This window comes from Megalobrama amblycephala, linkage group LG2, assembly GCF_018812025.1.
Source record: "Megalobrama amblycephala isolate DHTTF-2021 linkage group LG2, ASM1881202v1, whole genome shotgun sequence".
Classification (NCBI taxonomy): Eukaryota; Metazoa; Chordata; class Actinopteri; order Cypriniformes; family Xenocyprididae; genus Megalobrama; species Megalobrama amblycephala.
In genome coordinates this window covers 1,082,811-1,106,233 of record NC_063045.1, presented here as the reverse complement: position 1 = coordinate 1,106,233, position 23,423 = coordinate 1,082,811, and the positions used below count along the sequence as shown (strand labels likewise).

Here is a 23,423-nt window from a genome sequence, read left to right as displayed (position 1 = left end):
TCTAGGGCTCCTGACCAACTGAATCTCTTGGATGAACACTTGTAAGGTTTCTCTCGTGTGTTTTCAGATGTCCTGAACAACTGAATCTCTTGTCGCAGTGTAAACACATGTAAGGTTTCTCTCCAGTGTGATCCTCTCATGTAGTTTCAGGGATCCTGACTGACTGAATCTCTTGTCGCAGTGTAAACACTTGTAAGGTTTCTCTCCAGTGTGGATCCTCTCATGTAGTTTCAGGGCTCCTGACCAACTGAATCTCTTGTCGCAGTGTGAACACTTGTAAGGTTTCTCTCCAGTGTGGATCCTCTCATGTGTTTTCAGATGTCCTGAACAACTGAATCTCTTGTCGCAGTGTAAACACATGTAAGGTTTCTCTCCAGTGTGGATCCTCTCATGTAGTTTCAGGGATCCTGACTGACTGAATCTCTTGTCGCAGTGTAAACACTTGTAAGGTTTCTCTCCAGTGTGGATCCTCTCATGTAGTTTCAGGGCTCCTGACCAACTGAATCTCTTGTCGCAGTGTGAACACATGTAAGGTTTCTCTCCAGTGTGGATCCTCTCATGTAGTTTCAGGGCTCCTGACTGACTGAAACTCTTGTCGCAGTGTGAACACTTGTAAGGTTTCTCTTCAGTGTGAATCATCTCATGCATTTTCAGGACTCCTGAATCAGTGAATCTCTTGTCACAGTGTGAACACTTGTGAGGTTTCTCTCCAGTATGAATCATCTTGTGTTTTTTCAGGTCTCCTGAATGACTGAATGTCTTGTCACAGTGTGAACACATGTAAGGTTTCTCTCCAGTGTGGATCCTCTCATGTAGTTTCAGGGCTCCTGACCAACTGAATCTCTTGTTGCAGTGTGAACACTTGTAAGGTTTCTCTCTAGTGTGAATTCTCTGGTGCTGTTTCAAATCTGCAGCTCTAATAAAAGTCTTCTCACACTCAAAGCATATATGATTTCTTACACCATTATGTATTTTCTGATGTTCTTTTAATCTTTGCAGCACTGAAAAACTCTTTCCACACAAGGAACATGAATGTGGTTTCTCCTGTGAATGAACTTTCAGGTGGCTCTTTAGGGTTGAAGCCCTCAAAAATGTTTTGCCACACTGATCACATTCATGCAGTTTCTCTCCAGTGTGGATGATCATGTGATGGGTAAGGTTTCCTTGTTGTGTGAAACTCTTCCCACACTGATCACATGTGAACAGTTTCTCTCCAGTGTGAATCCTCATGTGAACCTCGAGATTTCTTTTGCATGTGAAACTCTTTCTACACAGACTGCAGGTGAAATATTTTTGAGAGCTTTGATGTTTCTCCACTTCATTCACTTCTTGATTCTCCTCATTCTCATCCAACAGGTCTGAAATTAAAGCTAAAAAAGTACTCAGTAAATCAATAAAACAGAAAAATATGAAGATAATATATGATATGAAAATATATAAAACCCTGATGTAATAGCAGAAAGTATTGAGCTGTGTTCAAACAACTGTTATACAATATTATGATGATTTTGATCCATTATGTCTCTGGAAATTTCCATGAAAGGGGTACAATGATGTACTAGAATTTCTTTTTTTTCATTAGAAGCACAAATCTATAGAGCCCCTAATAAAGGGACATTATGATGGGAGTAGACTTATGTCGATATTCGGTAATAATTCGGTAATAATGCCGATAATATGCTCTGTCAAAGGGAAACGTGCACTCAGATGTAAACAAGCCTGATATGCATGATAAGCACATGGCAGAACGTGTGAAGGAGACGCGCTGAATGAAAGTGCACATTCACTCTCTGAACAGCAGGAACAGCAGAAATGCTGCGGTTACCCCGGAAACCCCGTAAACAAAGCTAAAAATAATACCTTCTGTAACAAATGTGGCTATTGCTTATTCTTAATCTTAGTTAATGCATTAACTAACATTAAATAATGAGGCCTTTAATTATAAAATGTCACCTGTTGTTCTTTATAATTTATTTGCACTTTAATGCACATTTTTCATTAAATAATGAGGCCTTTAATTATAAAATGTGACCTGTTGTTCTTTATAATTCTTTTGCACTTTAATGCACATTTTTCTTTATAATTTTTTGTATATTGTGTTATTGTATTTTGTGTATTGTATTATTGTAATGTTCAGAGTTATTTATGTTATAAGAAAAAGAGTTCTTAAACCTGTTATACTATGACAACACTTTTTTTGTAACAACAACTTATTTCAATATCATGATAATACCGTATACCGTGATAAAAGCTTCAGAAATTTTCGCAACATGAAAATTTGATACCGTCACATGCCTAGATGAGAGGAAAAATAATATTTCAATGCTTTTGTGTTCCCACGACAAACTTCACATTTGAATGCAAAATGTTTTACGTTCCTGCAAGAAATTTTGTATTCATTCACAAAATCTTAAGAGATCTTTGCAAGAGAACAAAATTTTTTTTGAGGGAACACAAATGTTTTTGCGAGGGAGATGAAAGGCCAGCCTCAGGCAGAGGTTCAGGCTTTAGGATTGTTGAATGAATAAAGAAATATCATCAGCATGATGGTGTAAAACTGTATATAACTGTCTATTACCACCCACCGCTACCAACGACAGAAATAAGCGCAGGTAGAATAGCAAAATATGTGGGAGATAGTGATGTTACGAATCGATTCTTTTAGAACGAATCCTTTAGGTGAATGAATCGTTCTCATTCACATAATCCATTGACTCATATTTTTCGTTTCTTGTCAGATGTGATGGAGCATGTGATTTGTTGAATGTAGTGAATGAATACGCCCTTCACTGAACGAGATGCTTTTGAGTCTGAACAAGAGAGATCTCATTTGTGAACGAGTTGAACGAATTCTGGTACATAAATGAGTTGAACGAACCGTCGTTCGTGAATGAAATGAACCAGTTGTTGAACAATAATGATAGCGAACAGCAGAGCTCGGCTCGTGTAGTTTGGTATACAGTGCACAGCATAAATGAGTACACCCCCTCTGAAACTTCTGAAAGTCAGCAAGGCAGACAAGGCTCCTGAAATAACCAGGCCTTCATTTTAAGCTTTCATTTAGTGATGAGGGATTTTTTTGCTAGACAAAGAGCAGGAGAAATACCAAGCAAGTGTCTCAGTGCCAGCAAAAGCTATGAAAAGAGTGACTGTTTATCTCATAGAGTAAGATGCAGCAGAAATGACATGCATGGTTGTTGTTCTCACTGGAACTACCTACTGTAGCCAAAGCACAATGAAGTCAGCTAGCCATTTCCAAAGCCCATATTTACAAAATATAGATTCTGGGAATCAATACGCTGGTCTCATAAGACCAAAGCAATCATTTTGGATCTAACAGCATCCAAAATGTTATGGTGTTGCTAGAGGAGGAGTACAGTGAGAAGTGCCTGGTTCCCACAGTAAAGTTCAGTGGTAGTAAAGCTCTTATTTAGGGATGTGTGAGTGCTGAAGGTATGAGGGAGTTGTGCTTTATCAATGCTATCATGAATTCTCACACCACTGTGTATATATATACTGCACAGCATAAATGAGTACACTCCCTCTGAACAAATACAAAACATGTATTTTCTTTATGCCCTCCATAATTTTGAATGTAGTGCTCTGACCCTTCTTGGCACGGAGTGAACAAGTTCATGACAAATTGTCACATCTGTCCTGTTTAACTCCTGGATGATGAGCTCCTTAAACGCCCTGATCTTTAATGGGGAGTGTTGCTCAACTCGTCTCTACAGAATCCCCCACAGGCACTCAAGAGTGTTAAGATTGAGTGCAGTACATGTCCACAGAAGGTTTTTCAGCTTGAAAGAATGTATATCCTCATTGTCATGTTGAAAAAATGCCAAACAATGTAGGGAATGAGGAAACGGTAACATCTTCTGTTTCAGGTTTGCATATTAAATTACACAGTGGTGTGAGAATTCATGACAGCAACTCAACAGAGCTCTACTACCACTGAACTTGTGTTGGCTGATGAGTGAAAAAGTTAATTTCAGACTCTGTCTGTCACAGTCTAAGTTTATAGGCATGTTTTGTTATCAGATAAAAAATGTATTTGCCTCAATTGAGCACATACGTTTTTATGCGCATTTTTAGAATTGATCCGCATCTTGGCGTTTCCATCCAGCGTTTTTTATGCTATATCCCAAAATGCACATAAAAACAATTTTTTAAATTATTTATTTTATCAGAATCAAGAATAAACACCAACCTCTTTGTTCTTCAGCATCTTCATGTTTCATTCTGCATGATTCTTCTGGATCTCTCAGCTTCTGCCAGCACAAAGACGATATTAAGACTAGATTTTGATATATATTTCATTATTCGATTTAGATTTCAATTCATTTGCATGTGTCAATTTTCTAGGAAAACACATCCTTGTTGAAACTATTTCTTAAGTACACAGGTAACCCTTAAACAATTAAACAATCCCATTCTGAACTAAGAAGCTATAAATGACTGTACTGCAACGTGTCGATTCATTCAGTCATCATTACAAGGACATTTTTTTAAACATTAAAATAATACTAAAATTAATGGATGTGTTGAATGGGAGACGCTCTACAAATGATGTTAGTCAAGTTTTATTTACGCATAAACAGAAAAAAAACAAAAAACATGGACTGACCCTGAGATTTAATCTAAATCGAGCTCGTTCAAATAAAGAAACTTTTACCAACCTTAGATGAAGAACCAGTCTTTGGAGCGCTCAGTTCCTCATTCCTTTTCCTTTTGTGCAGGGTTGCCAGATTGGAAATGTCCAAGTATCGTACCAGAAGCTCAAAATGATTGTTTTTGGAAGACAATTATCGTACACGAGTTTTTAGATTAGGTAAATGAACTAAATTAATAACTAATTATTTTTACAACGGAATGAATCAATACTGAACTTACTTAAGCTGCACAATAACACTATTTTAGCTGCTGTACAGCCAAAATTATGTTCCATCTATCTCTGTAAATCTATACTTTGACACAATCTGCATTGTAAAAAGCGCTAAATAAAGGTGACTTGACGAATCAAGCGTACCGAATACAGCTTTTTATCTAGACCAACAAACTTTTTGTGCTGTTCCCAAATTTGGCATGGACACTCAGATCATGGTTCCGATAAAACGTACCAATGTTCGTTTCGATTGCTCAAAGTTTGACAAAGATGAATAAAAAAATTGTTCAGTCATTTCTGTGCGGCTCAGTTCAAAGATCATCTGATAGTCAAGTTTTATTTACGCATAAACGGAAAAAAAAAAAAAACATGGACTGACCCTGAGATTTAATCATGACCTTCATATTACCAAAATAGATGAATAACTAGGTGTACCTTAGTGGGAAATTATCGTACATAATGGGATTTTTTTATTATTATTATTGATCGTACATCATACAAAGGTCTAAATTAAGTGTCTGGCAACACTTCTTTTGTGGCAACTTCAGGTGCATTGTCGCCACCTGGTGGACTTGAGAGTAGAAAAAGTTTTTTTTTTTTTAAATAGGGCAAATATGCATTTATAAAATGTAATTAAATGAAAGTTAAATATTCTATCATTTTAGATTAATGCATACAAATCAGAACTATAACATGCATTTGGCAACTCTAAAATAAGCCAGATTTTAGGCACAATCAAAAGTAGCAATTATTTACTATCAGTGATATTATAATTAGTGATATAATTCCAATCAGAGAAACACTAGAAAACATAACTGCAGTGTATCCCCACGGGATCTGATCATGACTGGCTGAACATTTTTATTAAAGATTGTTATAAAAACATACATAGATTAATTGTTCACAGCAGAAACAGTAATAAGCAGTTTTGATTTCATGTCACTTTAATCAGTGATGTGGTGTATTTAATGTTAAGTAAAATGCAAAACTATGTTGAGTTTATATAAATGCCATATGGCATAGTTTGTCATTCAGGAAGTATGTAATTATGACAATTTTGTACTATTTTATGTTTATTTTGATAAATGAAGAATCCATTTTTGTTTTCATATTTCAAATTTTGTGCCGATATGTCAAATTCTTTAAAAGATATTGCAATTAAATAGAGGACCGATAGTTCATCCAATCCTGGCAAATCCTGGTAAATCCTGGTATCCACAGATTCGGCATGACGCAAGTGTTACGACCGTCTAGGGCCAGCCGTAAAATAAATGAATGTGTGCTCACTCGATGATAAATTTTCAACAAAGGTAGATTTATTAACACAACATAATGAAAATAAACAAACAAAGGGATTAAATTCAGGAGTGGACCAGGCCAAAATAACAAACAGAAATAACTAATTTAAGTACACTCCAAATTCCCTAAAAACAAAAAAACAAAAAACCCATTAAAGAAAATTACAAAGTAACTTCCCTAACTCCCTTAACTCAAAACATAGAATAAAGATATATGCAAAAAGAAATGGCGTCACACTCCCTACTTCCCTTAGAATATTTACAAATAATATTTACATAAGGTAACTGAAGGCAAAAGCAATACTGAAAATTATAACTCGAACTGAACAAAAACAAATTTTACAAAGCACACACAAACACAGGAGAAATCAAAACAAAATGGCACAAAGTCGGCCTCCGTAAGGTGTTTGGGGTGGCCCTTATATCATCACAGCAGGAGTCAGCCAATCGGGCCCAGACCAATCAGGATCTCCGCGTAGGCCACACCTTCTCCTGCACCAAAACGCTCAAAGCATACATGGCAACAGTGCCTAAAGACATCGGATGTAACACCCTTAAAAATAAAAACCATAGGTTTTTAAGAATGGATACGTGAAAGAGTGTCAGCAATCACATTTTCAACCCCTCTTTTGTGCTGGATATTCAGATTAAACCCTTGACAAATTAGTGCCCAATGCATGAGCCTGTGATTTGCATTTGACATGCGTTGAAGGAAAACCAAAGGATTGTGGTCCGTATACACAGTTGTGCACTGGACCCAATTTCATGACCTGTATGTGGTGCTGTTCCCAAATTTGGCATGGACACTCAGATCATGGTTCCGATAAAACGTACCAATGTTCGTTTCGATTGCTCAAAGTTTGGCAAAGATGAATAAAAAAAATGTTCAGTCATTTCTGTGCGGCTCAGTTCAAAGATCATCTGATCAAATTTTGGTCAACATTATCCAGTATTTGCTGTTCCATGTCGATTCATGTCTTATTTTATTTTTAAAAAACTGAGTACTGATTTCCACTACAGAGGACATACTGTAGCATAACATATGAATAACATATGATTTTTCAAAAATGATAAATTCTTATGCTCTAAACAACATAATGACCTAAAAAATGCTAAATTCTCAAAACTTTTTTTCTCTGGTAGTCAATTAAAACTCCAAACAGAAACAAACATAGCATAGAAACACCAGAAGACAACTAACAAATTGTACCATTTAATTAAATATTATGAATATTTATCAGAAAATAAACCAGGTCAGTTTTTATTTAACCCTTGTGCGACCTTATGGACATTTTCCAGTCTTTCAGTTTTGTTTTGTTTTGTTGATAATTTTACATGTGTTAATCTGCATAAATGTTGCCGCAGTGTGCAATTTTATTGGAATTTAACTATTTCACCCACATTTCCTTTTAAAAAAAGGACTAGTAACAATAGTAACACAAAATAGATCCTCTCAGGACCTTCTGGACAAAAATGTCCCCATTAAAACAGCAATTTTTAATCCCAGGGCCATTTGACTATAAAATGATGCAATCTTTGTTAATAGGCTTTCATTCTGTTGGCAAGGCTTAAAAATGTAATTTTTTTTACAATTTTTTTTTTTTTTTTTTTACCAGACAGTGCCATTATCTTAGAGCCAATTGGATAAACTATGCACCTATAAACGTGTGGATGTGTTGGTATGGATGTCAGAGTGGTTGTAATGGTATAAGATTTTCATGGTATGATAACAATCGAAAAAATATCACGGTTTCATGGTATATGGTATTAAACAATCAATTATTATTATCATCATCATCAGTTAAAATTACCAATTTAGTTTTTTTTTTTTTTTTTGGTTGGTTGGTTGAACAAATGCTTTATTATAACAAAAAAACGTATTTATTTGTTTTGTTTATTCAAATTTCAATAATCAAAAACATATAATCAACAAAATTTAACAACTGATTAATTGAATAACTTACATTTATCATTAGTAATTTATTAAAATTCAAAAATTCTGGTTTGATTTTATTATATACATATATTCTATCAAAAATTGTGCTAATTAATGTTTTTTTAACAATTTTAATTAATGTTTTAAAATGTAATCAAATGAATATTTAACAACTTTTCATCAATTTTGGTTTTTGGCAAAGTGCTGCACAACATAGATTTACTAAATTAAAACATGGACAAAAAAAATTATATCCTTTAAATAATGTTTTAATAAATTTTATTAGGCTATTATTCTTATTTTGATAAGTACATTCTATCAGTTTCTTCGAGTTAAAAATCAGACTTTTATTTTGGCGGGCTGTAGTGAAGTGCTTTGAGTTGAGTGTATTTGACAATGTCTTTCTAAAATAAATTGATTAAATGCTCATTAAGCATTCATGAGAGACGACAAACACTGAAAACAATCGCTGTATCCTAAATCAAATACTACTCTACAATATATTACGTGAAAAACAGAGTAACGTTCATAGTATTCGAAAAACAGTAGGTGAAAAGTCCCCGGATGACTTACTACTTCCGGCGAGAGGATTTGTGAATGGAGTATAGACCTTATTTTCCAGAGAAACAAGCGCGCCGCCATCTTTAGAATATTGTCTTTGAACTTCCGTTTTGCGTTAGCACTGTACATTTCTATGGCATCGCTGTTGAAGAATAATTAGCTGGTGAAGTGGATTTACCTGTTGTAGAGTTAATGAGAGTTATCATGAGCATTGTAATGTTTAAAGCAGGTGTCTTAACAAATGTCAGTTGCCCGGGAAGATTTTAAAATGAGCAGTTCATTCATAAATACGTAAGATCGCTGTGGAAATACAAACCGGAAGTCAAAAGACAACGAGCGCGGCGCTGAAAAGGGGCGGGGCTACATAAGGTCTATAGAGGGTATGCATCGACGTCACTTTCCCGCCGAAAACGCGCTCCCTCAGCTGGACTGAGTGGCAAAAGAACCTGCTGCGTAACTGGATTAATAGGAGAAACGGCGAAAACGCGAGTAAAACTAACGAATTACACTAAAGGTTGGACTCGAAAGTGTTTCTTACAACTTGTCAAATAAACCTAATCCATGGATATTGACATGCAGCCAGGAGTCGTGTTTCCTGACATTTATATGTGCCTGATTTGACGCCGGGGAAATACATAAAGCAAATCTAACTGTGAACGCGTTATATAACTACAATATCGGTAGGTTTAAATCTGCTTAATCACTTATATCAATGTTATATCGTCATATTGTCCAGCCCTAAAACATATATAGTTTTATAGTATAGTTTTTGTCAGTGTTATTTAAAAACACACAATTATGCAGAATATAAAATGGAAAATATTTAATTGATGAGTCGTCAACATAATATATAACAATACAATATATACGGTGTGATTTTACCTCAAAATCCAACAATTTGACACAAAATGATAACTTCAAATCCATGTTTCTCTGCTGGAGTCCAGCTGTTTCTGTGAATTGCAGTGATCCATTTGCTTTTTTTCTGTTGCTTTCAGCAGTCTTTAAATATATACCTCAGGTTTTGTGTCAGAACTATTTATACAGTCAGTCGCAAAGCTCTTTCCCGTTTTGGATGTGTTTGTGTGTTTTTCGCGGCATTCACGCTGAAAACCAATGCTGCCGCTCAGTCTTTGTGCCACTCAGTGGGCGTGACCGCAGTCGTAACGGTCGACGGTGACGTCATGTGCATACCCTCTATAATGGACATAACTGACGCTGGTAGGTCACGTGACGGTAAAAACATAGCGGATGTAGTACGTCCGAATTAATTCATACTACACGCATTCGCACTATATAGAACGTACTTTTTCAACGGTCGTGAAGTAAATTTAAATTCAAATGTAGTACCTACTCAACAGTACGCGATATCGGACGCAGCGAATATGAGTATATAATGAGTAAAATGAATAAAATGGCGCCGCTCATTCACACAGAGACATGCAATACAAACAGATACATTATTTATACAGCAGTCTTATTGCACTTTAATATTCACAGACCCTAGACCACGATGCAATTTGATCTATTGTACAGCTCGGCTTTTGTTTTATTCATCAATCCGTCAAATCGTGCATTTTATGTGACATACTGCGTTATACTGTAAATTCCATTTTTATGACTGGATTCCGGGATCCTCTCTGCATCACGGAAATAATAAAGTTATAAACGGAACATACCTGCAACTGCACGGATGGTGTTCTTGAATGTAGGAGAACATGTTTGATTTTTTTCCTTCTTTTGCAGCTACTACATTTTTTTGCAAACTGGCTATCTATCCTCGAGGACAACACCACGTTTGTTTGTTTTTTTTTTATATCCAAAGTATTGCCATACTGCAAACTGTATCCAGTCTCTGACAATTCACTGTACGTGTGCGAGTCTTGTCAAGTGGAAAGTTGTTGCACGTGCCCAGGTTTCTATAATGTACTTAAAGTGCTCTATTTTCATAATTACTAATTTACTAACTACTTTAAACTAAAAATTCTTCTTTAGGACTAATTAAGATCATCTTAAGAACATCTAAGTGTATACTCAACTGTGCTATTTTGAGACACCATGAAATATGAACTAAAATGTGCTTTTAATATACTCTATATATCTCTGTATTTAAAAAATGTATTTAGATACTACTTATAGTACATTTGAACCCACAGTGTACTACAAGTGCTAAGTAAATACATTTTTAAATACAGAGATAGGACATTAAAAGCACATTTTAGTTCATATTTCATGGTGTCTCAAAATAGCACAGTTGAGTACACTTAGATGTTCTTAAGATTATCATAAGAAGTACTAAAGAAGAATTTTTAGTTTAAAGTACAAAATTAGTAATTACGAAAATAGAGCACTTTAAGTACATTATAGAAATGTACTTTTTATTCACCTGGGTGCACAGGTGAGATTCTGATTTAATACCGTAGATAAGCAAATGTACACGTTATGATAAATCATTTCAACCCCAATGTGTGTAATAAAATAATTGTGTGTGTGTGCTTGTAATATTTGAGAGAGAAAAACTAATGCAAATCATAAATCCAACCACTGTGTACACCAGTGGAGGTTTGCTGGCATCTAATGGGGAAAATTTGGTACTGTGCCCAAACAAAACCGTACTGAAAGCTAATTTTTTGAGATATCAACCTCAAATTTGGAACACAACTTGTTTAGATTTATGGCTTTGATTTTCTAGCAGTTTTAGAGTTTAACATGTTTCATAAAATATATATTTTATATAATTTTGTTTGTTGTTTTTACTTCAACAAGATTCTGCTAAGGGTCTTCTTTAAAATGAGATAACTTAAGTCTGTGCTCCCAAAGCTTCATAGTTTTTTGCCATAGCTTTTTTTTAATTGACGCACAATGTTTAATATCACTTTATTCACAGAGTGACAGAAGTCAACACCACAGCACTCCTTTAACCTAACAACTTCTCAAGATTTTCATATCATGCTGGAAAACATGGATCATCAAGGTTTGTCAAAGCCACGGCAACACACTACTTTCACCTAATTGGCTTTGATGACCAAGACAAACTTACATGAACAAATGATGCTCTGACAAATGTTTCAGTATATGTGATTCTCACAACTTTTTACAGATATTAGTTACAGATTTGGTTTCTCTTCAATATGAATCCTCTCATGTTTTTTCAGATGATCTGCCCGACAGAATCTCTTGTTGCAGTGTGAACACTTGTAAGGTTTCTTTCCAGTGTGGATCCTCTCGTGTATTTTCAGATGTCCTGATTGGCTGAATTTCTTTTTGCAGTGTGAACACTTGTAACGTTTCTTTCCAGTGTGGATCCTCTCGTGTTTTTTCAGATATCCTGAATCACTGAAGCTCTTGTCACAGTGTGAACACTTGTACTGTTTCTCTCCAGTGTGGATCATCTCGTGTCTTTTCAGATGTTCTGACTGACTGAATTCTCTTGTCGCAGTGTGAACACATGTAAGGTTTCTCTTCAGTGTGGATCATCTCGTGTCTTTTCAGATTTCCTGGATGACTAAATTTCTTGTCGCAGTGTGAACACTTGTAAGGTTTCTCTCCAGTGTGGATAATCTCGTGTCTTTTCAGATTTCCTGGATGACTGAATTTCTTGTCGCAGTGTGAACACTTGTAAGTTTTCCCTCCAGTGTGGATCCTCTCATGTCTTTTCAGGGCTCCTGAAACACTGAATCTCTTGTCACAGTGTGAACACTTGTAAGGTTTCTCTCCAGTGTGGATCCTCTCGTGTCTTTTCAGGGCTCCTGACTGACTGAATCTCTCCTCACAGCGTGAACACTTGTAAGGTTTCTCTCCAGTGTGGATCCTCTCGTGTCTTTTCAGGGCTCCTGACTGACTGAATCTCTCCTCACAGTGTGAACACTTGAAAGGTTTCTCTCCAGTGTGGATCCTCTCGTGTGTGTCCAGATGTCCTGACTGACTGAAGCTCTCGTCACAGTATGAACACTTGTAAGGTTTCTCTCCAGTGTGGATCCTCTCATGTGATTTCAGATGTCCTGACTGACTGAATCTCTTGTCACAGTGTGAACACTTGAAAGGTTTCTCTCCAGTGTGGATCCTCTCGTGTGTTTCTAGATCTCGTGAATGACTGAATCTCTTGTCGCAGTGTGAACACATGTAAGGTTTCTCTCCAGTGTGAATCCTCTCATGCACTTTCAGGGTAACGTCTGTCATAAAGGTCTCGTCACATGTGAACTCTCTTTCTTCAGCATGAGTTCCTATGTGCTCATTCAGGCTTTTTTCACATGTGAAACCCTCTCCACACTGGTCACATGTCAACAGTTTCTCATTAGAATGAGTACGCATGTGTTTTCTAAGACGACTTTTACGTGCAAAACCCTCTCCACACTGGTCACATGTGAATGCTCTTTCTTCAGCATGAGTTCCTATGTGCTCGTTCAGGCTATCTTTACATGTGAAACCCTCTCCACACTGGTCACATGTCAACAGATTCTCATTAGAATGAGTACTCATGTGTTTCCTGAGACGACTTTTACGTGCAAAACCCTCTCCACACTGGTCACATGTGAACGCTCTTTCTTCAGCATGAGTTCCTATGTGCTCATTCAGGCTATCTTTACATGTGAAACCCTCTCCACACTGGTCACATGTCAACAGATTCTCATTAGAATGAGTACGCATGTGTTTTCTAAGACGACTTTTACGTGCAAAACCCTCTCCACACTGGTCACATGTGAATGCTCTTTCTTCAGCATGAGTTCCTATGTGCTCGTTCAGGCTTTCTTCACATGTGAAACCCTCTCCACACTGATCACATGTGAACGATCTTTCTTCGGCATGAGTTCCTATGTGCTCATTCAGGCTTTCTTTACTTGTGAAACCCTCTCCACACTGATCACATGTCAACAGTTTCTCTTTAGAATGAGTACCCATGTGCTCCCTGAGATTTCTTTTACGTGTGAAACCTTCTCCACACTGGTCACATGTGAACGCTCTTTCTTCAGCATGAGTTCCCATGTGCTCGTTCAGGCTATCTTTACATGTGAAAACCTCTCCACACTGGTCACATGTCAACAGTTTCTCATTAGAATGAGTACTCATGTGCTCCCTGAGACTTCTTTTACGTGTGAAACTCTTTCCACACTGAGGGCAAGCAAACAACTTCTTGGCTTCAGTCTTCTCAGTCTGTGAGAAGTCAAAGATTTTTGTCCATTGATGAAAGGATGTTTCTCCTCCACCCCATTCGATTCTTTTCTTTTCTTTTCCACCTCCATCTGATCTAAAATAACCATAAGTCATCATAAACTTAATGTATAGCGATATGCATTATTAATGAAGGATCAGGAATAAACACCAACCGCTTTGTTCTTGATGCACATCTTCACTTGTAGGCTGATGGGAATATTCCAGCATTTAAGCTTCACTGAAGGAGGAGGGAGCAGATCTGACAAAAATTAAAAAATTGGTTAATTTATAAATTTCTATACTAATTCAAGCATTAATGTTGTGTGTGCATTAGGGATGTAACGATATTGACGATATCGCGCTATCGCGGTGGTAAACGTGTCTCGATATCGTCGTGGTTGGGTTACAATATTAAAAGGACAGGTGTCCGTCAAAAAGCAAGAGGAATAAACACAGTCCCGCGGAACAAATCATTGTTAACTACATAGACCATGATCCTTTGCGCTGCGTCGTCACAACAACCGTCGTTAAGCCAATAGGATTGCACGCTGCACGCTGTCCACACAAGCTCACAGCAAGCCAGCATGGCCGACAGCGATACTTGTAAGGATGAAAACAACAAAACCGAAGATGAGATTGTGCCAGCCCCTGCAGCTTTTAAATCAGATGTCTGGAAACATTTTGGTTTCGCCGTGTCAAAAAACGCAAAAGGAGAGAAGGTGGTGGACAGACAATGGACTATGTGCAAGCACTGCCACAGTAAACTGCGATACAACACAGGAAACACAAGCAACATGCGAAGTCATCTGACGACCCATCATCCCGAAAAGTTTGCAGATTCTCTCACAAAGAAAGTCCTGTCCGGTCAAAAAACCCTGAAGGAGGCATTTTCAACAACTATGCCACACAACAGCGCAAGGGCTCAAGAAATTACAAGGTACATCGCGGAATATATAGCGTGTGATTTACGTCCCTTTTCTGCAGTAGATGGCAAAGGATTTAAAAGGTTAGTGGCCAAGCTTGAGCCGAAGTATCAAATGCCGTCGCGGGCTCATTTTAGTCAAACTGTGTTCCCTGCTCTTTACCGTGAGACAAAAGAACGTGTCATGTTGAACCTTAAACAGTCTGAGTGCATTGCTATTACCACTGATGGGTGGACTTCCAGAGCAACTCACAGTTACATCACTATTACGGCACGTTTTGACGAGTGAATGGGAAATGCAGAGTTACGTTTTACAAACTAGACAGCTTAGCGAATCACACACTGGCGTAAACATAGCTGAAGTCCTTAAATCTGCAGTCAAAGAGTGGGGGCTGGACAAGATTGGAACAAGGATCGCTGTTGTTACTGACAACGCAAGCAACATGCGAGTAGCAGTAAAGGAAACCGAACTGTCCCCTCACATACGGTGCTTTGCGCACACACTAAACCTGGCCTCCCAAGCAGGTTTAAAGGTCAACGCAGTGAGCCGCCTCCTCAGTAGAGTCAGACGTGTAGCTAGTTTTTTTCACCGCAGTTCTACAGCCACAGCCGTGCTGACCACCAAACAAAAACTACTCAATCTCCCTGTACATAAACTCATTATTGATGTAGTGACAAGATGGAATAGCTCTCTGGACATGGTGGAGCGCTACCTTGAACAGCAACAAGCTGTTGCTGCAGCCCTACTGAGTGATGAACTGAGACACAAGTCACGTGAAATCGACACTTTGGACACATCTGACATTGCAAATGCAGAGGATCTTGTGAAGATTCTTTTACCAATAAAAAAGGCCACAACTGTTCTCTGTGATGAGTTGCAACCAACAATATCTCTCATTTCACCACTAAAACAAATGATTCAAGACAGCATGGCCACAGATAATCACGACTCAAATGCCATTGCTCTGATGAAGGTAGCCATTCTGAAGGATCTTACTGACAGATACCAAGGAGAGGATGAAAAGTTCATGCAGGAGAGCAGTGCTTTGGATCCACGCTTTCGGACCTTGCAACATCTAGGCAGTGGAGAGAGAGAGGACGTCTTTGAAAGAATAGCATCACAGATGCAACAACAGGTAAAAAATGTTAACGCTGTGCCATAGAGAAAATTGAGAGAAATACAATAAAATGTAACAAAATGCTGATATAATGTCTTTTTATCATTTATGAACCAGGACCAAGATGTGCTGCCCAGGAGCCCACATCCAGCGGATCTGGACGACAGCAGCGCAAGCTTTGTGCCTCCTCTTAAGAAGCATGCCCTTGAGGACCTCCTTGGCTCTTCTTTTAGCAGTAATCAAGTCACAGGTGGAATTCAGGCAGAAATTGACTCTTACTGCAAAGAAGCATTAGTTTCTCTGTCTGCTTGCCCTCTTAAGTGGTGGAGAGACAATGCAGGGCGGTATCCTATTCTGTCTTCATTAGCAAAGACCTACCTGTGTATACCCGCTACCTCGGTGCCCGGTGAAAGGGTATTTTCAACAGCAGGGGATATTGTAAATGCCCAGAGGTCTCTTCTTCTCCCTTGCAATGTAGATCTTTTGATCTTTCTAAAGAAAAACTTGAACATTAGCTAAAGGATAGTTCAGTGTTTTTCAGAAGGCTTTTTGCCAGACTGTTTAAGGATTTTTTTTACTGTTTTTTTTTTTCCTCTCCCTTGCAATGTAGATATTTTGATCTTTCTGATGAAAAACGTGAACATAAGCTAAATGATAGGTAAGTGTTTTTTTAAAAGGCTTTTTGACTGACTATTTTAAGTTTAAGTTATGTTTCTAAATACCAGTTTTAAAAGGCTGCTTTTATTTGCCTTGCACATTTAAACCTGACTTAACTTGATCTTTGTTTGCACTTAAAGGGAATTCCCTATTGTTTACAATTGTTCTAGTTGCTTCTTAACTTGAACATTGCACAGAAGAATCAGTTATGCAACCAAATATTACTATACAGAATATTGATGTTCCTGACTACAACTTGCACTTTAAAAGCACTATATGATCAGCGTTTTATGTTGTCATGGATCCATAAATACAACAATAAATTGCCTGTTGACTAGCAAAAGCAGAATAAATGTCAGTATTTTTTCGCTATTATCATCACAAACACTATCGTGAGCTATTTAACAATACTGTGAGCTTTTCCACAATATCGCAATAAATATCGTACCGTGAGGTCAATATCGAAATTGTATCGTACCGTGAGATTTTGATATCGTTACATCCCTAGTGTGCATTGATATTGCTGCATGAGTCTAGATTAATTGAGAATGGGCTGGGCTACTATCCCCAAAATATAATTTCACGATCTTTAAACAAACAATCGCGTTCTTCCCAATTTTAAGATGTAACTATCAGTCACTGCTTTCCTGGTGCTCATGTTCGTACCGATGTAATTTGCCTTACTGAAACCTGGCTTAAACCAAATGATTATTTTGGTCTTAATGAGTCTACACCACCGGGCGATTGTTATAAGCATGAACCTCGTCTGATTGCTGCAAAACCAATCTATAAAGATATTCTTAATGTTACTCAGAAAACAGAGCACAGGTTTAATTTGAAGTGCTTGTACTAAATGTTACACTCTCAGACATTAGAAAAAAGTCCCTACTATCTCTTACTTTGGCTACGGTTTATAGACCTCCAGGGCCTTATGTTGATTTCCTAAAGGAGTTTGCAGACTTTGTCTCAGACCTATTGGTCAATGTCAATAAAGCACTGATTGTTGGACATTTTAACATTCATGTAGACAATACAATAGAAACGTTAGGGGCTGCGTTCACATGGACCCAATCCTACCGATATTCTACCGTAAAGTGACAATGTCACTGATCACTACCTTGTAATATGCATACTGCATAATCATGATGTTTGCCATATTGCACCACGTTCTCGACTAGGTAGAACAATTCTCCTGACAACTATAGACAAAATTCACAAATAACCTGCCTGATCTGTCTCAGCTGCTCAGTGTACCCAAACACACAAATGAAATTGAGGATATGACTAGCAGTATGGGCACCATTTTCTCTAGTACATTAGATTAGTGATCGACCGATGTATCTGTTTACCGATATTTTTCCCGATATTTAAGCATTTTTCCATAATCGGGTATCGGTTTTGTAATATCGGATTCGCCGATTTACGGTGCCATCTTGTGGCCGTTTTGAGATTTCCGCCATTGCAGCCCGGGCGTCTGAGGAGATCAGTCAACAACTCAGTGCACAGGTAAAGTATGTTCTACATGGTTTGCTTTAATTAATCAACTTTATTTAACATAACAGACATGCACAAATTAGATCTGAGACATAAATTCCTGATATAGTTAATTTATGCAGCTTGTTTCTAAACAATTGAGACGAACTCATTGAGTCACGTAGTGTAATTCGTCATGTCCTGCCCCAATAAAGACGTAACTTTACATGACTTAAATAAAACAGACATGAATAAGTGCATGTTGATAATAAAAGCGCTGAATTTAATTCTCTATCTGTTGTATTTGCTCACCATTAGTCTAGAAGAAAAAGTTCGTTCATATTGCTTAGCAACTGACGGATGATCAGGAGGCTTAAGCACGGCCACTGAATGAAACTTTTGACAAGATTATCTTGTTTAAACACCCTAGATTATATTATCATTTACTACATAACAATTATTTCGCTAATACACATATAAATATAGCCTACCGCTTTGTGGAAATTAATTATTTATTATCTCCATGCGCGATCGCGGTTGATTAAGTTATAGTCAAACAGCACTTTGTCAGTTGGCATTTCATGATTTAACGTTAGATTAAATTTAGATCATAAAATGCCAACTGACAAGTGCTGTTTAACTTTATATAGTCTCGGAAAAAATTCGTTCATATTGCTCAGCACCTGAATGGGTTGATGATCAGGAAGCCTCAAGCACGGCCACTGCATGACATTTTTGACAAGATTATCTCGTTTAAACACCCTAGATTATATAATCATTTGATTTACTACATAACCATTATTTAGTTAATAAATATCTTTTTTTTTTGTATGCAAGGAGGGAGTGATTGTTATAAATAAAATGGTTTGTTCAGCTCATTTGTGTTGTAATAATTGTCAAAAACAGAAGTATAACAGTAGCCTAAATAAATATCGGTTCTGCATATCGGTTATCAGGTACATAAACATGCAAATAATCGGTATCGGTATCGGTTATAAAAAATCAATATCGGTCGATCACTACATTAGATACTGTTGTACCCATGAGATTAAAAAAGGTTAGAAAGAGCTATCAAAAGAGAAATACGTAATCTAGAGAGCAAATGGAGACAAACTCGTTTAAAGGTCTTTAGAATCGCATAGAAAGACAGCACTTCCCGTTATAAAAGGGCTCTAAAAGCAGCCAGGGCCGAGCATCTCCACAAACTCATAGAAAATAACCAAAACAATCCAAGGTTCTTGTACCGCATAGCAACACCCTAGCAACCACCCAGAATACCTTAGCAACCGCATAGAAACACCCTAGCAACCACCCAAAATACCTTAGCAACCGCATAGCAACACCTTAGCAACCACTCAGAGTACCCTAGCAACCGCATAGCAACACCCTAGCAACCACACTGAGTACCTTAGCAACCGCATAGCAACATTAACAAACGCAGACACAGATCAATCTGTTACAGTGGTTCTCAATTCCACTTCCTGCGACCCAACTTCTCTTACTTCAAAAAGTTTTTGAGGGCATTCACGTCGCGTCTAAAAACGTGTGGAAAGCACGGCCGCACCGCCTTTTCAAAGCGCTTGCCACTCGCGCTCCCCTGGCGTCTGTTGTTGCTATGCGACCATGAACTGTGCTCTCCACAATGATGAGGAAGAATCAGCAAAGGATTAATTGATTTCTAACCCTTGCATTAGCTTTACTACTACATATATTTATGGAGAGGAGAAATAAAAACCCGCCCTGTACAGCTACGATCGGCTGTTCGGCTGAGATTTCGATGTTGCTTCGGAAACGGCAAAGCTGATGATCGGTTGGTTCTTGACATGAGCTCATATGCGCTATGGTGGCACGTGTCGATTTTATGAGCGCGCTTGCTGCGCACCTACATATCACAAGCCATACCTACATTTGAAATAACGAACTCGATCCGCTTCACCCGCCATCCTTGAAAACTTTGACGTGATGAACGTAATGTTAGCTCACACTAGTGGTGTGGAGGAAACGGTTATTTTAGTCAAATCTTGAAAACGAAATTTAAAATATAAAATGATCAGTCGAATAAAAATGATCGAGGTCGACTAATTATCAGCGTTGACGCAGTCAACTACATAGACCAATCGCGGCAGGCCTACTTCAAAGCTTTATGAATCGTTTGAGACGGTTACCATTTTTTTATCTTATGAACAGCCGCTACTCTAATTATTCTCCATTTGCTTTTCTGTTTATCTCGGGATGCCCGTCCCGAGGTCACTAGGGTACATCCGCTTCGGCTTGGATCCAGCCTCTTATGAAGACTTTTAAAACACGATCCGAATCATGATTTGACGCAAAAGATTCATAACGCTCCGATGCTTCCTGAAGCAGTGTTTTGAAATCGGCCATCACTAAATAAGTCGTTATTTTGTTTTTTTTGGGGCATCAAAAATATTCTCGTGGCTTTATAATATTAATATTGAACCACTGTACTCACGTGAACTGATTTAAATATGTTTTTAGTGCATTAATGGATCTTGAGAGAGGAAATGTCATTGCTGGCTATGCAGGCCTCACTGAGCCATCGGATTTCATCAAAAATATCTTAATTTATGTTCTGAAGAACAACGAAGGTCTTACGGGTGTGGAACGGCATGAGGGTGAGTAATTAATGACATTATTTTCATTTTTGGGTGAACTAACCCTTTAAATATTGAATGTATTTTGAGAGCCATTTAAATGTTTAAGCCTTTATAACAACGAGTAAAAACATAATTATGTCATTAAAAATGTATTATGTTTTCATAAAAATTTCCTTGTGTGTAATTTGTGTACAAATATATTAATATTAACCTTTAATATTATAATGATGTACCAGCTGTGGTTCCCCGTTAGTTGAAAGATATCAATAATGAATCAAAGGTAATCAAATCGCATGCTTCCGAATCAATTTTTGTTTTTTTACTTGAAGCAAATACTGTCTTTTCCATTTATTTTCTTGTCAGAGTGCACCAGAATGCTTAGTTTACATGTTAAAGTCACAATTTAGTTCATAAATATGTCACCTTTTTCATCTCTTTTGAGTTCATCTGACAATAAATGTGGCACACCCAGTTTTTGTGACGCACAGTCTCTTCTCTGGCTACGCTAGTGGAGCAAATCTTATAACGGTGTTGGAGCGCGCGCTGGTGAACGCGCGCCACTCGTGCGAAACTAAACAACTGGGCTTCAGGCAATTGATCCATTCAGTTCGTACAGCTGATAAAAGCTCCGAACGCGATACGTATTCAATCAATTATTGGTCTGATTAAAAGTTTCCGGCGCTCAGAGTCCTAGCAACATGTGAGAAGTTCCGGGTCGCAATAAAAAGTGAGGGTATGCTACTGATTAAAATATATATTAGTGAATATAGAAAATCCTCAGTTCAAGCACCATAAACATTAACAATATACAGTGTGTGTAATATATATATAAATTCTTAGACACGTGGTACACGTGTGGTAAGATGTGACACAGGTTAAAACCTTACAACACTTGGAAACATTTTTCACGAGTCCTCCACATGTTAGTAACACGTTTCCCACATTTTGTTGTACATGTCCACGTGTAATCACATAAAAGAAAAATAGTTAATTACACTCACCCTAGATGATAGTCTTCGGAGCGATCAGACCACAGACAGTAGTTGTCTCCTTTTGATATCTTCTTTCACTTTTTGTGGCAGTTTACGGCGCGTTGTCACCACCTATTGGACTGGAGCGGAAAAACGTACTGCTTTTCTTAAGTGCAGACAGAAATAAAGGAGGCAAAGATCTTTAAAATATAAAAGCTATTTATTTATTTTTAAAGTGCTTATTTTGTATGATATTCTGCTGTTCACCTCCTAATCAGTAGAAGAAATTAAGCTTTATTTATAGGGCAAAAATGACAACAATGCAACTGCAGAAATGTCCTATTTGGAGGCATTTTTAACAATTTAAGCGATCAGCTGTTTCAATAGAGCCGCAGTCAGTTTGAACAATGGGACACCGGACCATATAAACAGGTAAAATATGTACGGTTAAACTGTGTAATATCAGTTTTATACCGTTAGCAACTATTAGTTAACCTTGTTTATTTCTTACGTTAATGTTAACTGTGAAATATATATTCATATTTATACATTTACTGTGTATTTAAGTCCAAATTTTAAGAACAGTACTTTAGGATTTTATTCATCTCCAGTCCATCTTAGAGACAAATATTGTATTTATGAAAAACTGACGTTTTGGACATCGTGGTTATTAATTTGATTTAGATATTGCATTTATTTTATTCATACAAATTTTATTCATTACTTTAAAGAGATTCTGAAAGCATTGAAGGAGATCCCATAATATTTAATATGGATTTAAAGTAGTAACAATAAATATTTTATTATTTAGGCAGGGGCGCTTTTTACCCTTTTACATATTCTTCCGTTATTGAAAAACTGTTGCTTGAATTACCTTGAACAAAACTGGAAATCATTAAGAAGACCTTTGTCTGAAAATACAAACATTAATTTAATAGATTCTCATTTGCTACGTTAATCAACAACATTTTAAAAACCATCAAATATTAGATCAAACTACCTCAGAATCAACTTTGCGTTGCTGCCCGCGATCGCGTCAAGGATCAGACCAATTTTCACGTGCATCTAGTGGTTTAGAGGAAAATAAAATCAAAGGCACCTTTAGCCCTGTTGTACCCTAAATCTCAAGACACTTCGCGGTCTACCCTATCCCATAATTCATTGTGTGCTATTAAGGTAGAGTTCTATTAAGGTATATTAGTGCAAAACAGTGGAATTTGTAGTTGCAGAGAATAGCCACACATGTGTATCAGTAAATTGGAAGTCACAGAGAAAAATGTTTTTAAGAGTTGCAAACTTTTTTTCTCACACAAACACCACACAACAGTTACACCTTCTTAAATTCTGCTGTGCAGGTGCTCAAATCCTATTCAAATTAAGAAACTCGTACGCTCACATTTTTGCTACAGTTGACGCAGTGAATATAGTGTAAAACGCATTAAAAATATGTGAAGTCGCGGACGAATTTTGCTCGTCCGCAAAGTCAGAATGTGAATTCATCAAATGACAGTTGCACACTTGTAGAATTTTTTCCTGGATATTTTTCTAGCACAAACACAAGTACATACAACTGCTTGAATCTGCTGCGAAGAGTCTCAAACACTGTTTTTCACTTTCAAGAGTTTTGCGTGCATTTTCTTGCACTTTTGCACCATATATAGGTGGGTCAGGCATTCGTTCCACCGACACTGGCTATAGTGTGTGGTGGGCGTATGGTAAATGACATTTTTTAAGAAGGATCTCAATGTTGTTGTGCTCTTGAGCAAACATTTTTATTGCAATATGATTAGTTATGTCTTTATTTACATGTGACTGCCTGTCAATAAAGAATATTTT

The 23,423-nt window shown here is 37.3% G+C and overlaps 2 protein-coding genes and 1 pseudogene across 4 annotated transcripts; 1 reads left to right on the top strand and 2 right to left on the bottom strand.

Moving 5' to 3' along the window:
* Positions 1–56: 56 nt before the first annotated feature.
* On the bottom strand, positions 57–22,108 carry LOC125263098 (zinc finger protein 664-like). Of its 3 annotated transcripts, none has more exons than XM_048181971.1 (3): positions 21,618–22,108; positions 4,211–6,736; positions 57–1,370 (listed from the first exon to the last, which is right to left on the bottom strand). In XM_048181971.1, the coding sequence occupies exons 2-3, from the start codon at positions 4,239–4,241 to the stop codon at positions 64–66; spliced, it is 1,338 nt and encodes a 445-aa protein (XP_048037928.1). In that variant the 5' UTR covers positions 4,242–6,736; positions 21,618–22,108; the 3' UTR covers positions 57–63. The 3 variants fall into 3 exon arrangements, with proteins under 3 accessions (XP_048037928.1, XP_048037927.1, XP_048037926.1); XM_048181970.1 differs by lacking the exon at positions 21,618–22,108 and having other exon boundaries at positions 4,211–4,271; positions 4,680–8,069; XM_048181969.1 differs by lacking the exon at positions 21,618–22,108 and having other exon boundaries at positions 4,211–8,069.
* LOC125263093 lies at positions 11,506–21,598 on the bottom strand (annotated as a pseudogene).
* LOC125263008 (E3 SUMO-protein ligase ZBED1-like) lies at positions 15,197–16,390 on the top strand. The gene is made up of 2 exons (XM_048181841.1): positions 15,197–15,889; positions 15,989–16,390. The coding sequence occupies exons 1-2, from the start codon at positions 15,197–15,199 to the stop codon at positions 16,388–16,390; spliced, it is 1,095 nt and encodes a 364-aa protein (XP_048037798.1).
* Positions 22,109–23,423: the final 1,315 nt, after the last annotated feature.

Bases quoted from the DNA above. Each gene is read 5' to 3' on its own strand.
- LOC125263008 (XM_048181841.1), top strand. From the start codon at position 15,197: ATGCGAGTAGCAGTAAAGGAAACCGAACTGTCCCCTCACATACGGTGC. The intron at 15,890-15,988 runs GTAAAAAATGTT...TTTATGAACCAG, and splicing joins CATCACAGATGCAACAACAG to GACCAAGATGTGCTGCCCAG.
- LOC125263098 (XM_048181971.1), bottom strand. From the start codon at position 4,241: ATGAAACATGAAGATGCTGAAGAACAAAGAG. The intron at 1,371-4,210 runs GTTGGTGTTTAT...GTACTTTTTTAG, and splicing joins AGATGCTGAAGAACAAAGAG to CTTTAATTTCAGACCTGTTG.